Below are 14,505 nucleotides of genomic sequence, written 5' to 3'. Positions count from 1 at the left end.
ATGCAGCTTCTGTAACACGTGTATTTTCCCCTAAAGACACATCATAGTCTTCTTGTTCTTAGGAACACTAACAGTATTTCAGCACTATGCTTGAGGAGAATTTTAAACTGCAAAATCACCGACAAAAAGCACAGAAATCGAAAAATATGCCACTAAATAGACTGTGAAAAAGACACATGTTTATAGTATAAGAGCTAACACTCTAATAGTATATAAGTCAATTTTATTTTTAAAATGTTTTGATAAAATTTTGATTTTCTTAGACTTCATAAATCTGGGGCTTAATATTTCTCATCAGTTCTTTAAGAATGCTCAGCCATTTCTTCTTCAAGTTTTCTGTCACCCATTTTCTCTCTCTTTTTTTTTTCTGGGACTCTAGACATATTTTTGAACTTTTTACTTTGTTATTTATGACTCCTAATTATTATTCAGTATCTTTCATTTCTTTGTCTCTCTGTGTTGCATTATGGATTCATTCTTTAAATCTAATTTCCAGTTTACTAAATCTTTCTTCAGCTGTATCAAATCTGCTGAAAAAGCCATTGTTTAGACTTTAATTTCAGTTGTTTTCTTTAATTTTTACAAGTTCTTTTTGATACTTTTTTTTCAAATATTATTGGTCTTTTTAAAAATCCCTTGCTCTTGGCTTGAAATCTTTATCCTCTCTTCTATTATGTTAAACCTACTACATACATGCATATATTTTTATATCCCATGTCTGATAATGCCACTATCAGAAGTCACTTTAATTCTGATTTTATTTTTCACTTTTTTCTAGCTCATATTCCTGATGTTTTCTTTATTAATCTATTTAGTGTTTCTTCCTCCTCTTCTTCCTCCTCCCCCTTCTACTTCTTCCTCTTCCCCTCATCTTCCTTTCTTTTCTTCACCATTACCCTATAATCTTTAGAAGTACATTAGTAACAATTTTTTGAGACGTGGCTTGAAGATGTATTTCTTCAGTGAGGACTCAGTTCACTTTTCCTAAATGCCTGAAAACCATTTTAAACTGAACTGAGAGCTTCAAGGCTTTTTAGGTCACCAGGACAGTATGAATTTAGGCTGCAAACCTACATGAGGCCCTGAGTGTATATCTAAATTCTTAGGGAATATTTTTCTCCTTAACCTAAAACAAAATTTTGAGATAGGCACCCTTTCTCTGAGAGTGTATGGGGTTTCCTTTTCAGCATTTCATGATAAGCATGTTTTGGGTTTTGTCTCCAATCTTCCTGCATTGGGAGGCTATGAAAACTGAAGCTCAGTGCCCTCAGGGTAAAGCCAGTTTGAGTTCTTTTTCCCTTTCTGTGTGTATTTGTTACTTGAACCACACCTACGGATCTTTATAAAAACAGTATATTCTATCATTTGGCCTCACATTTTATTAGAACTAAGAAGGGTAGGAGAGTTTTTCAGAGTTTGGTGTCACATCCATGCATACTAGGTTAGTGTTGTGAAAGTTCTGAACACTGGTGGGGGGCAGTGGGAGGGGAGTATGCTTCACTCTTTGCGCAATTTTTCAAACTATTTTCTTGAATTTTCTTTTCAAACTACAAAGCCAGAAAGTGTCCATGCAATAGGGCATTAACATGGAGTTACACAAAGAAAAGGGCAACAATCTGTCTCCCCAACTATTGGCTCCTTAACAGCGAATATTTACACTTTTGGATGCATGTTTATCCTGTAAGCTCATACAATTATATGCAAACAGATACACAATACAGATTCTCTTTCTTTCTCTTCATTACCAAATAATGAGATCATACTATAAATATCTCTGCCACTTGCCTTTTCATATAACAGCATATCATGTTCCTCCATATCAATATATATAGCCTAATTCATATGTTATTAATAGAAGCGTGTTATTCTGTAGTATGTATATATGTGCTCCAATTTATTCAGCCATTTCTCTATTTATAAACAGTAGTTTTCCTGCCAGAATTTTACCATTGATGGTAGAGAAAGATCAGCAATGAACATTCTAGACACAAACGCTTATGTACTGGTGCTTTTATTTTTGTAGAATAGATCTTGCTGGATCAAAGACTCTGTTTGCGATTTGCTTTCCAAAAAAATTATAGCTGTTGTATAAGAGTGTCCTTTCTTCCATATTTTAGCCAACAATATATTTTATCAGTCTTTCTAATAGATGCCAGACTGATGAAGGGAAATGTGTCTCATGTTTGCCTTGTTTACTTCGACCTGAATTTTCAGTAAGGTTGAGCATCCTTCCATATGATGAATAGCCATTTGCCTCAACTCTGATGTGGAAAACTGCGTACACTTTATTCATTTTTCTATCAGATTGCTTGATGTTTACCTATACATTTCTATGGCTCTTTGTAAGTTAGAAAGAGTAATCTTTGTCTGTCATATATATTTCAAATATTTTTTTCCAGCCTATCATTTGTTTTTTGACTTTGCATTTGGTGTATGGAAATTTTTATCAGTTTCATTGAGCTATTAATTTACATGCAATAAAACTGACTTTTTTTAAGTGTACAATGTGGTAGATTTTGACAAATGGGTAATGGTATGTAACCATCACCACAATGATGATATAGAAGTTTCATTATCCCACATATTTTACCTGTGCTTCTTTGTAGCCAGTCTTTTCCCAACTCTAGCCCTGTGACCACTGATCTGGTTTTCTTGCCCTTTCTGGAATTTCGTATAAATGAAATTATGCAGCATGTAGTCATTTGTGCCTGTCTTTTTTCACTTAACATAATACCTTGAGATCCCATGTTATGTGTATCAGCAGTTCCACTTTTTAAATAGCTGAATAGTGTTCCATTGTATGCATATTCCACAGTTTGTTTATCCATTCACCAGTAAATGTTTATTTCAGTTGTTTTATCTAATATGAATAAAACTGGTAAAAAATTTTAAACACAAATCTGCATAAACATATTTTTCTTTTTCTTGGGTATATGTCTAGGTATGGGATTGATGGGTCGTAGAGTAGGTACAAAAAAACTGGCAAACTATTTTTCAAAATAGTTGTATCATTTTGTATTCCAAACAGGGATGATGAAGAACTTCAGCTGCCCAGCCTCCTCCCCAACACTTGGTATCATCAGTCTTTTTATTTTTAGTTATTCTGTTGGGTGTGCAATGGTATCTCATTGTGGTTTGGGTTTGCATTTCCCTAAAGACTAAAGATGTTGGGCATTCTTGTGTGTTTTTGGTAATGCATCTGTTCAAATCTTTTGCCTTTCTACCCTTCTTTTTTGTTCTGATCCCTGTTGAGCTGTAAGAGATCTTTATTCTGGGTGGAAGATCTTTATCAGATATATATTTTGCAAATTTTTTTGCTGCTTTGTGGCTTGCCTTTTCATTTTCTTAACAGTGTCTTTTGAAGAGCAAAAGTTTTTTAATTTCATAAAAGCCATCTTAACTAATTCTTACTTATGTTTCATATTTTTGGGTCTTCTCTAAGTAACCTTTCTATAGCCAAACATCACAAAGATGTTTTTCCCGTATTTTATTCTAGAAATTTTATTGTGTCAGTTTTTGCATTTAGATTTATGGTACATTTGAGTTAATTGTTAAGTGAAAGAAGTCATAATACAATACATTACATCCATTAGCATCCTACATTTTTCTATTTAAAGCTACACTTTTGGTATATATACATATACATGAAAAAATTTAGAATATATATGTACTAAACATATTTTGATTTTTTTCAATTAAAAGATTACCAACAGCAGAAATGTAGTACATTTTCTCTTTGTTTAAAAGATACCTTTAAAAATCCACTTCTACAAATTAAATTAAAGTTTAAAAGACTCCTTGGGATACATTAAAAACTTGCCAATGACTCTTTGACTTTACTTATAAAGTTATTCAGTCTACAGGTGTATTTTATAAAAGGACAAGCACTATTGTATGAGCCCCTAATTTAAAAAAATCCCAGGTGTTTCAGGTGAGGTCTGATTCATGCTTAGAAGACTTAACATAACTATTGTGACTTCTCAAATATTTGTATTCTATAGAATCAGTGAGAGTTCTCAGAAAATATAATTATATAAAATATAATTAACAGAGTAGTATACAGTACTTTAATGTAAGTATGCATTAATAAATATAAAAAGGAAATTATTTGTCTCTCAAAAATTTTTGGTACCAAGAGTGTGGCTCGATAAGTTCTATTTGAAAGCATTTTAGGGCTTGGCATGGTGGCTCATGCCTGTAATCTCAACACTTTGAGAGGCCAAGGCAGGTGGATTGCTTGAGCCCAATAGTTCCAGACCAGCCTGAGCAATATAGTAAGGCCTCATCTCTACCAAAAATAAAAAAAATTAGCCAGGTTTGGTGGCAAGTGTCTGTAGTCCCAGCTACTCAGGAGGCTGAGGTGGGAGGATCACTTGAGCAAGGGAGGCTGAGGCTGCAGTGGGCCGTGATCATGCCACTGCACTCGTGGCATGGGCGATAGAGTGAGACCCTGTTTCAAAACAAACAAACAAACAAGATGTATTTTAGCAAAGGTGACTATTTTTGAGGTTAATTTTAGGATCCTTAAGTAAAATTTTCATTATTTTGGGGGAATTACTCCATGCCTTGGGGCAGTGATAGAATATATAAGTAAGCATACATTCTTAAGTTACTTTTCTAAAATCTTTGTATCAAGAATAACCTGTAATTTTACATAATTTTATTTTTCACTTGGAGATGCCATATTTAATCCATGGACTTAAAGAACTTTGCAGATTTGAATACTTTGCTAAGTTCAGATTCACATCTCTGCTTAAAATCCTTCAGTGATTTTCCTTTGCTTTAGGACAAGTCCATATTCCTTAATAAGGCCCTCAGGATGTGGGGTGCTGGCCCCTGCCCACCCTTGCAGCTGCCTCTCTCCACTCTCTCTGTCTGTGCCCCAGCCACTCTGCCCAGCTCTTCTTTCTTGAACAAGCTGCTTCCCACTCAAAGTCTTCACTCAGCTGTTTCTTCTGCTTGGAATAACGCCCTTCCCCCTTGTTGCCTGGTAAACTTCAGGTCTTTGCTTAAATGTTACTTCCTTAGGGAAGAAACGCTCTCCTTGAAGTTATTTGTGATCTTTCCTTTCATGGTACTTAAATAATTATTTGTTTAAGAATGGGTTTAATCCAATCTCCCTACAAGCTACCAATGCCTGGGCACAGGATATGTGTAACTCTATCTCATGATTGTATTACTTCTACCTAGCATGGTGCCTGGCATGTTGGAGACACTCAAAAATTACTTATTAGATGAATGGATGAATGAATGAAAATTTATGTGGCTATGAATACTCATGACCTCAAAATGGCATTGAAGTCAAGGATATAATCCTTGATACAAAAATGTGAATTTTTCCTATCACTGGATCTCTAGATAATTATTTTCTGGAGAGAACATGTTGACCTCTAATTACTTGAGTATATTGAGAGAGTCATTGGCCATCCGCCATCAACGTGGAGCGAGACTGTGGGCAGTAAGGTGATGGAGCCTGCTGTGGCCATGTTCTGTTGAAAGTTTCTATCAACAACTGAGATGATGATGTTGGTGCAGTGTTAATCAGACTGATAGGATGCTGGAGGGATCATTCAAGTATAATATGCCCTTATTAGGATCCAAAAGGATCTCACTCAACAGATTTGAATGGGGGATCAAATAACAATATACAACGTTAATAAAGGAAAATTCCAAGTGGGCACTGGACTTAGGTCCCCCAAATCTAATTGAACAAATGCAGAATGAGGGGTCTTAAGAGCAAAACATGTGAAAAGCATGGAGATTTTTATTGACTGGATGAGTCAATAGCATGGCATGCCTGTCAGAGACATTGATGAGATGTGAGGCTCCTATCATGGAAGCACCGTGTCAACAGTCAATGAAGTCATGGAGCTTCCCTAGTCAGGCCACCCTTGCTGTGCCATGCCCAGTTCTGGGAGGCACATGTGGAGGGAGATACTGACAGCTGCACTGCTGTGAGCATCTCCAAAGATGTCAAATGAGAAGCAGTTGAAGGGCTGAGGATTCCTAGTTAATGAGGAGTCAAATTTGGAAGAAAGTAACGAGACTGTCAAGCAAAAGCCAGGACCATTTGATTGGTTCTCCACGGGTCTAAAGGGTAGATCCAGGGCGCACAGGAAAATTCCTGGGAAGTGGATCTTAGTTGAATTTGAGGAGCTGTCCAGCAGGGGAATGGGCTGTGCAGAGTTCCCCTTCACTAAAGCAAATTACATTTAGGCAGGAAACGAAGAAAAGAGTTTTCGGAAGCCCTCTGCTAGTTTACAGAGGTTCTATCAGAGTAGTAGGGGCCTTTCTTCCTCTGTGCAGATCCAGAATCTCATGTAGTTTGGACCTCAGCATGTTTGGAGTTCCAAACCAAAAGTAAACAGCCAGTTAAAACAATTTATTTTAAAGATCTCATTTACTATGTCTAGAATTCCATGGTCTATCCTAACACTCAAAGGGATAATTTTATTCCTCTTCGCTTTTGCCACAGAGGCAACAGAATGGAGGCTGGAAGACAACTTGTTGTGGAGGGAATTCATGCACTGGGTAAAAATTGATAGGCTTCTGCCAAGGTCTCACATCACCGAGTTTCTGTGATTCTAGTAGAAGCCAGAAGTATGTTCTCTGTAATTAGAGGGAATTAGATAAACTATCAGGAAATGCCATAGTCTTCAGAAGAAAAGAAATACAAAGGAAAATCAGACTGATGATTATGTTCTGTGAAGCTGCTTCTCACAATTGTGGCAGCCACTACATATACACAGTCCCTCAACCCAGGAGTACTATATGCCCATAGCCACAGAAGAGAGATTATGAATGAGCCAGAGCAAATTCTTCCTCCTAGAGAGAAAAACAGGAAGTGTATCTCTTCCTGCTCATATTCTCATTCTACAGTTCTACTTGAATCTACGTGATTAAGCATATTGTTTATGAACAAGGCAATGAAAAGAACCTGAAAAGAGATACATGGTGAATTAAAAAGTATTATTCCGAAGAATAATGGTTCTCTGTCTCTTTCCTGGTTTGCACTAAAACCTTACATTCAGGAAGACAAGCACGCTTAGATAAGATTGTCCATCCACTATGTTGCCAGAGGTTAAAGTGCAAATGTCCTCATGAGAAGTTTAGTCCAAAGACACATTTGAGGGGATCCGTCACTAAAAGAAGCAGTGTTCATGATAGCAAGGAGTTAACTCTCTGTTATGAAGTAATAAGCTCTTTGATTAAAAGACTGCATTTTCCAAAAAAGATTACACTTTGCACTAGAATTTGGTATTGCTTTATAAGCATATGGCCTTAGCAATTGAAAAACTGACTTGAATTTTAAAACATAGGGATTTTAAATCTTGAAGTTGGGCTTGACATTTTTAAGCTACATGACTGTGGGCAAATGATGTAACCTCTCTATGTCTAAATTCCGTCATCTGTAAGATGAGGATAATAATGTCAATGCCTACCTTGCATGGTTCTTATGAGAATGAAATAAGAAAATGTATAAAAGCCCCCAGCATGGCATAAAGCAAGCACTGAGTTAATGGGAGCCACTGACAGAACTGGGGCCTAGTCATTTTCAACCTGTAGGATACAGAGCTGTGTCTGCTTGGGGAGGCAGTTGGGGTACAGCTTAAATAGCATTTGCTTTTGTGAGCTAGAGTGAGATCTCCATTACTTTCAGATGATCCTGGGGGAAAGGATGTATTAATTCCATTCACTTCTTTGATCAATACCTTAGTGATGTAAAGGAAGTAGCATTCGTTTTTGAAAATTACTTGAATTAGGAGTTTTCTAGTTAAATTTCATTTCAATAAGGAATTATTGTTGAATATAAATTAGATTTGCCAAAGGCTTAAGCTACCCGGGAATGAACTTTAGTACCAGCCTGCTGTCCTGGACTAAATGATATGACCATGATGTAGGGCCAATGTGAACTATTTAATGTGCTCATCTACTTAATTATCAGTTACCCCCTGATTTCCTTAAAGAGCTAATGATGCTCAACTATTTCTAGTGAGAGCACTTTGCTACCGAGAGACTCAAACACAAAGGTGTTTCCCTAAACACATTATATGCGTGTGCTAGGAAGAGGTAAGACGCTGGTGAGTTACTTAAAGCTCTTAAGAAATGACCCTAGTAGAATATCCATAGGGGTTAACAGATGAAATTTATTTCCTGGCTTAGCATTTTGGAAGAAATCACTTGGCATTTGTCATTGGCAAGATAAAAAGAAGCTCTGATTTCTGTTCTCCAGAAGATGTACTTGGCTTCTTCCTTTCTCTTAATTTACCCCCATGGCTCTCATTTTGCATCAGAATGTGAAAGAATAGGCTTACTACTTTGCATTTAGTTAATTTGTTGAGTTCACTGTACTCTCATCTCTGGGCTATTAAATAGTTCAAAAATAAATATTGCATCACTTGTGGAATATGTAGCATGGATCTCATTTGAGCTGTGTTTTAAAACAAATGGTAATTATTTAGCATTTACATCATACTTGGAAAGTATTTCAGAATAGTACTTTTTAATAATAAGTAGTCAAATACATAACTGGGATCAATGGACAGGAGAAAAATAAAATTTTAATTTTCCATTGAAAGGTGTAGGCTCAGGAAGAGAGAAAAATACTTATGTGTATTTGTATACTTACGTGTATTTGGGACAAACACAGGTCGTGGGCGACAGGATTGAAAGTCAGATTAACTGGATCAACATTCAGGCTGCGTACTGAGCCAGTCTAAGATTTCACCGAAATCTGGGAGCTGCTCCCACTCCCTGGACTTTTGTGCAAAGACTGGAGGAAGCTGTGAACAGCCTGGGCTAGGAGAACATTCCCACTCTGGGAGGAGAGGCTCGCATGAGCTCATGGGGCTTTCCACCGCACACCCAGCCTTGGCAGCCACAAAGTGTCCACTAGTGAAACCTGGCCCTTAAGTTCTCAAGGGCCTGTTGGAACATATTTGACTCTAAGCGGAGGACACTATTCCAAGGGTGACTCATATCTTGGGGTCAAGTGGAGATGATGGGTGTGGGATCCATGAGCAGATCGAGCTCTTCCCAACGTGGGGGGCACCAGAGTGCATAGCTTGGGAGGGTTGGTCATCCGAAGAGGCGCTGCGTGGATGCATCCCGGGCAAGAAGGATGAGAGGGTGATCCACTGGCTTCCATACCCTGGGAAAGGTGTCAGACAGTGAGGTCACATCAAAAGGTATGGGTGTGGGTACCTCCTTCCCTCCCCCGACGGTGGGGGCCTCATCTCTGGGTCATATCACCTCTCTGGCTTGCACACTTCCTGGCTCAGACTCAGCCCTGTCCACGTTCTCTTCCACCATCTGATCTGCCCCCACCTCCCAACGACCACTTCTGGGGACTAGGGAGGTTTAGGGGTGTAGTCAGGCCAGATGTACCGAGGTCGCTGCGGTGGGAATAGGGCGCTGGGAGGGAGGAGGACCTGGGGCGCAGCCGTGGTGGGTGCGCCCTGCCAAGAAGGGCGGGGGCTACGGGGCGCGCACGCGGAGGAGGAGGAGGAGGGAGAAGGGAGGGCGTGTGAGCGAGAGAGACAAGAAAAGGGAGCGCGCCTGCCGCCGCCGCCGCCCTCCTCTGGAGAGAGAGGCTGGAGTGAGGTTGTGCGAAGCGCTGCATTTCAATGAGGACCGGCCGAGGCACATCCCTGCACTAGTGGCCGCAACCGAGACGCCGCGCTCCAGCAGCTGCTGCCGCCCAGCCCGGCCCCGCCGCCGCCCCCCAGCCCTGCAGCCCCGCAGCCCCAGCCGCGCCTAGCCCGGCGAGGACAGCACCAGGAGGCGGCCCCCAGCACGGCCACAAAGACCCCCGGCGGCGTCTCTCCGCGGACCGGTGCGTGGTTTGCCTTCCCTGGGGACGGGAGCTGAGGAGAGGGCGGCCGGAGGACTCCGCAACGGCCGCTCCGCCCGCAGCCGCGGGGCGCCGAGGGCAGGGCGGGCGCTCAGCTTGGCCCCGCCGCCCCGCCAGCAGTTCCTCGAAAGGCGGCCGCCCTGCCCTGGCCAGCCTGGCCTGACCCGGGGGGGGTTGCGTGCGGGCGGCCCCGGGGCTGCTGGCACCTGCCTCTTTTGTTTGGTGCCATGGGTCTTTAAACCTGGAGTCGGGCGAGCGGGCCCTCCCAGGTTTTTCGCGTTGTTAGTGGAGATGGAGAGTCAGGGCGGAGGAGCTGGGAGAGGTGCTTATCATTGTCAGAACTGGCTGCGGAGCGGGAACCAAGGAAGGAGTGGCCGGGCCGGGCCTCTTATTGTGTGTGTGCTTTTCTGTGTGCCCGGGCCAGAGATGTGTGCTTGTGGATGGGGTCGATTCGTGCGTGGTGGTGGCTGCAGCGTGGGTGTTGCAAGTACGTTTGCAGGGTCTCAAGTTCCTTCAGGGACAGCGAGGCTGCCTCATGTTCAAATTAGTACCTGCAGTGCTAAAAGCATGCAGAGAGGAAATGGCATTTTTCCTCCTAGTGGGAGCGCACGCACAGCCCCGCAATGCCCCACAAAAGAGGCTGCTTTTGAGAACCAGGTTTGCGCGGAATTGCTGCTGGATTTGGCAAGGAATGCTTGGTCGGTGAGAGAGCAGATGAAAGGTTTCATTCAAACCGGCTCCCTCTCTGCTGCACCTGTGAGTGTGTCCGGGCACGGTGCACACACGTTCAGCGACCACACTGCAGGGTGTTTCGTGAATACATTTTATGACTGTTCCTAAATATGTTGCCTTTCAGTGGGAAAGGAAAGTAGGACAGCGTTTTAAGTATGAAATGTCACATGGATGCGGGTCAGAAGGGATTTTTAAGAGAGGTCATATAGAGGAAAATTATAAAAGGTATGCACACACCCTGTGATGTCTACGTCCGTGGTGGTGCACAGGCCTGGAAGGTATGTGTGTGCCTTTTATTCCATGCCAGACCACCTGAATCCTAATCCTACGGTTAAAATATGCCTTGGGACTTCCAGGTCCAGCATGTATTTAGATGTGGTAGCATTTATGCCATTTTTTTTTCTTGGTATGTATGTGTGTAAATTTCTGAAACAAGAACCATGTGCTCATCTAGAGAAGGATGAACATAGATTCCTCAAAATGGTGAGAAATCCCACTGAGAGCACTCAGGGATGTTGGTTTCTTGAAATGGCAGGATTTATAGGAAAAGCTCTGATGAAAGCCAGTCGCCCTTCTTCCCTCCAGTGTCTGTGGTCGCTGTGGCTGAGGCGCTGTGGTTACCATCCTGGTGCCACTGCACATGTGCACTCAGGCCCTTGGCCACCTATGGTCTCTGAACATTGAGCTGTGTGTTCTCGCAGGCTTCCTGTGCAGAAAGTGTGAACCTGTGGAAGGCCAGCGGACCTTCAGAAGCTCATGCATGGTTCAAATGTATGACTAAGCCAAGGTGAGGGAAAGAACACCTATTTTGTTGCCACGAATAATTACCAGCACACTACCATGTGGAGTGTGCTTCATTTAGAGGTAGCTGTAGCCTGGAAAATGATTTCACTCTGAATATGGTTTCTTTTGTCGACACCATTGCCCACTTTTGGACAGATTCAGGGAAGGGAAGTAAAAGGTGTAGCCCTGTCCTGGATGAACCTGTGATCCAGTTTGAGGAAATATGCAAATAAAATGAAACAAAGTAAACCATTTTTCTATTTTAAATTGTTCTTTTCTTCTCTTTTCATCTGGTGTGGGAATTCTTGGTCCTAAAAGGCCGTTCCCCCAGGGAATTCAAACTGTTGCCAAATTATTTGGCCTTTGCCAATTGTCAGTCACTGAGAATTTGAAGTGCACTCTTTCTGGTAACAGGACTGTGCCATCCTTCCCTATGACCCTGCTTGTTTTCTTTTAGTTTATATCAATTTGGAAGGAAATCCCCAAACCCCTAGTGTTGGGAGAATGATCACTGCCTTTAAGAATAAAACACAAACTTCAAAAGCGAGTTTGGCCTTTATAATTTACAAAATGTTGAAGAGCTTAGTGAGTTGGTGTGAGTACTGGGAGTGCCTTCCACTCCACCCCCAAGACACACCCCCTCTTAGAAGACAAGAGAGCTCGCTTTAAAAACATATAAATTAAAAAGTAAGAGCCGTTACCATTATCATGGGCAAAAATGGTTCTGTTTCACAACTAATGCCTACAGGATTGGATATCAAGTGATCATTGTTTTAAGTTATCTAACTTCAAAATCAATGAAACCAGTTCAGAGCTGCCTATATATGGTATAACTTTTTTTGAAAAATGCATATTCTGACTCCTATGAGTTATTAAGATGCATGAAATAGTTTTCATTTTTGGAGGGAAAAAAGTACACTGAACTCATTAACACTCCAGGTTTAAATCACACTTCATTTCTCCCTCCCCAGACCTTCAGTGGGGTCAGCAGTGGATCCATAAGCAGCTAGATAGAATCACGAACATCAGAGGCCTGCTGACCACTGCTTCCTCTGTGTGCAGATGAGGTCCAGTTCAGTTATGTGGCCTGTCCAAGGTCACTGAGCTAGTTAGGAGTGAGCGCTTACAAAATCTTGCTTCTCATGCTGAAGAGCAACCAGTTTCAAAGGAGCAAGGGATGGAAAGCACCAACTTTGGAGTTACAGTAAATCTGGGTTCAAATCTCAACCCCTCAGTTATAATTTTGGGACCCTAGATTAATTCCATAGTTACCTGAGTACTGATAGTATTACCTAACTTGTTGGATTAATATGAGGTTTAGAAGAAAATTTTTAGCATATTATACAACTGATTGATGAGTAATAGTGTCACGTACATCCTAGGCCTTCAATAAGTATTGCTTTCTTCCACTTCATTTCTGGAGTACCAAATCTCTAGCCATGCTTTCGGCTGTGAAATTTTAGCCACTCTGAATGGATCAGAGGTCAGTTTACTGAGGGTCAAAGAAAGATTGGGGAGACAGTGGTACTTTGGTGAGTTTTGGATGACCTTCAGAAAGGTGATGTCCATCTATATGGTGGGACTTGGGAAGTGCTTGTAAGGTTCTTGCTCCAGATTTTCCATTTTCTTGATATTCTATTTCAACATGCCTGAAATTTTGTCATTAAAATTTCTTTCCTTTGAATGCGTTGGTCTTTCCACTTTCTACATTGTCTCGTTAAAACACAGATTCCCCTGCAAGACTCCACAAACCTTTATCAACCAACCCCTTAGCAAGGATGAACTGGTCCCCCCAGGCAGCTTGCTGTGGGGACCAGCGGTTGCAGACGTACCTTTCAAAATGTCATGAGATGGAGATGAGGAAGAAAGTAGAGCCTCTCTTGCCAGAAATAAAAGATTCTATTCCTATTAGCTCTTTATGTGTCAGGGCCAGGAAGAGGAAAACAGATTTGATTAATAAAAAAATTAGTATTTATCGAATGTCAGACACTATGCTAAGAATTTCATGTGCATGAACTTATTTAATAGTTGATACTGACTACGAGGTAGGTACTGTTCTCATTCCCATTTTGTGGTTGAGGAAATCAAGGCTTAAAGATTCTGAGCAAGTAGATTTTTTAAGCTTACACAGCTAGCATGGGGTCAAGTGTAAATCGACATCTTTAAGCCTCAATTTCTTCAATCACAAAGATAGAGAGCCTTCATGAAAGGAAGAACCAAGAAATGTACTTCCAAGCAACATTTTTTTTCCTTTCTTGTTTCTCTTCCTTCTCCTCCTCCTCTTCCTTTTTCTTCTTTTTTTAAACTCAACTTTTCTGAAGTACTAAATGTAAGTAAATGAAGTATAGTGAATTTGCTTTTAAAAATATTGAATGTGTGAATATGTTGGAAAATCTTCTTTAAGTTGGTCCAACCTACAGATTGATTTAATTTGCTCTCCATCTGGCCATGGGGTGCACAAACACTATGTAAAACTTTGACAATCTGACTGTTATGCTGCCTGCCCTCTCTTTCTGTCCCAGCCCACCATAGCTACTTATCTTTCACTGATAATGATAGGAGAGCTTATTGTCTTCCTGCTACCAGGATTAGCACTGTGCCCTGCAAGGAGCAGTGGCCTTTGGAGTCAGGGAAACCTGGAACAGAGTTGCTGGTACAAGCATTTCTCAATTGTATTCCTTGGAGCAATTTAGGAGAAATTTTTCTGTGCCTCAGTTTCTTCATTTGTAAGGAAGGAAAATACTTTGGAAAGTTGTCGTGTCTACTGAGAATAATATCTGTTTGAAGCCTGATGCACCGCGGGCAACCTAGGAGCTGCTTCTAACAAATTTGTGGTTGATTAATAAGCTGTTTCTGCTGGGGTCGGCCCCTTCTGTTGAGAGCGTGCAGAGGAGCCTGTGTTTATTTTGTACGAATTCACATCCCTTTCTCTTTCTGTCCCACTTGATAACTCATATTAAATGTGTCATCAGTTACAGCAATATTTCCACCCAGCTGTTCTGAAGCAGACGCTTTGAAATCATGATCTCAAAATAACATCATCCCAAAACTTTGGGAGGCCAAAGGCGTTGGGGGGCGGGGGTGGATCACTTGTGGCCAGGGATTCAATACCAGCCAGGACAATATAACAAGACCCT

General features: G+C 41.2%; 1 protein-coding gene across 6 annotated transcripts in view; it reads left to right on the top strand.

Moving 5' to 3' along the window:
• Positions 1-9,521: 9,521 nt before the first annotated feature.
• DCLK1 (doublecortin like kinase 1) overlaps positions 9,522-14,505 on the top strand; it is a 351,515-nt gene continuing 346,531 nt past the window's right edge. For 2 of the 6 annotated variants that reach the window (XM_037986817.2, XM_007960118.3), the window contains exon 1: positions 9,522-9,835. Coding sequence is in view for 3 of the 6 variants with exons in the window: in XM_007960117.3 (XP_007958308.1) it covers positions 11,359-11,372 (14 nt within the window). In the remaining 3 variants the exon portion in view is untranslated. Of the gene's footprint in view, positions 9,836-11,292; positions 11,373-14,505 lie in introns of those variants that run through there. The other 4 variants (XM_073013378.1, XM_007960117.3, XM_007960116.3 and 1 more) reach the window with 4 other exon arrangements.

Source organism: Chlorocebus sabaeus, chromosome 3, assembly GCF_047675955.1.
Source record: "Chlorocebus sabaeus isolate Y175 chromosome 3, mChlSab1.0.hap1, whole genome shotgun sequence".
Lineage (NCBI taxonomy): Eukaryota > Metazoa > Chordata > Mammalia > Primates > Cercopithecidae > Chlorocebus > Chlorocebus sabaeus.
The sequence above is the reverse complement of the archived record's forward strand: the minus strand, read 5'-3'. Positions and strand labels throughout refer to the sequence as shown.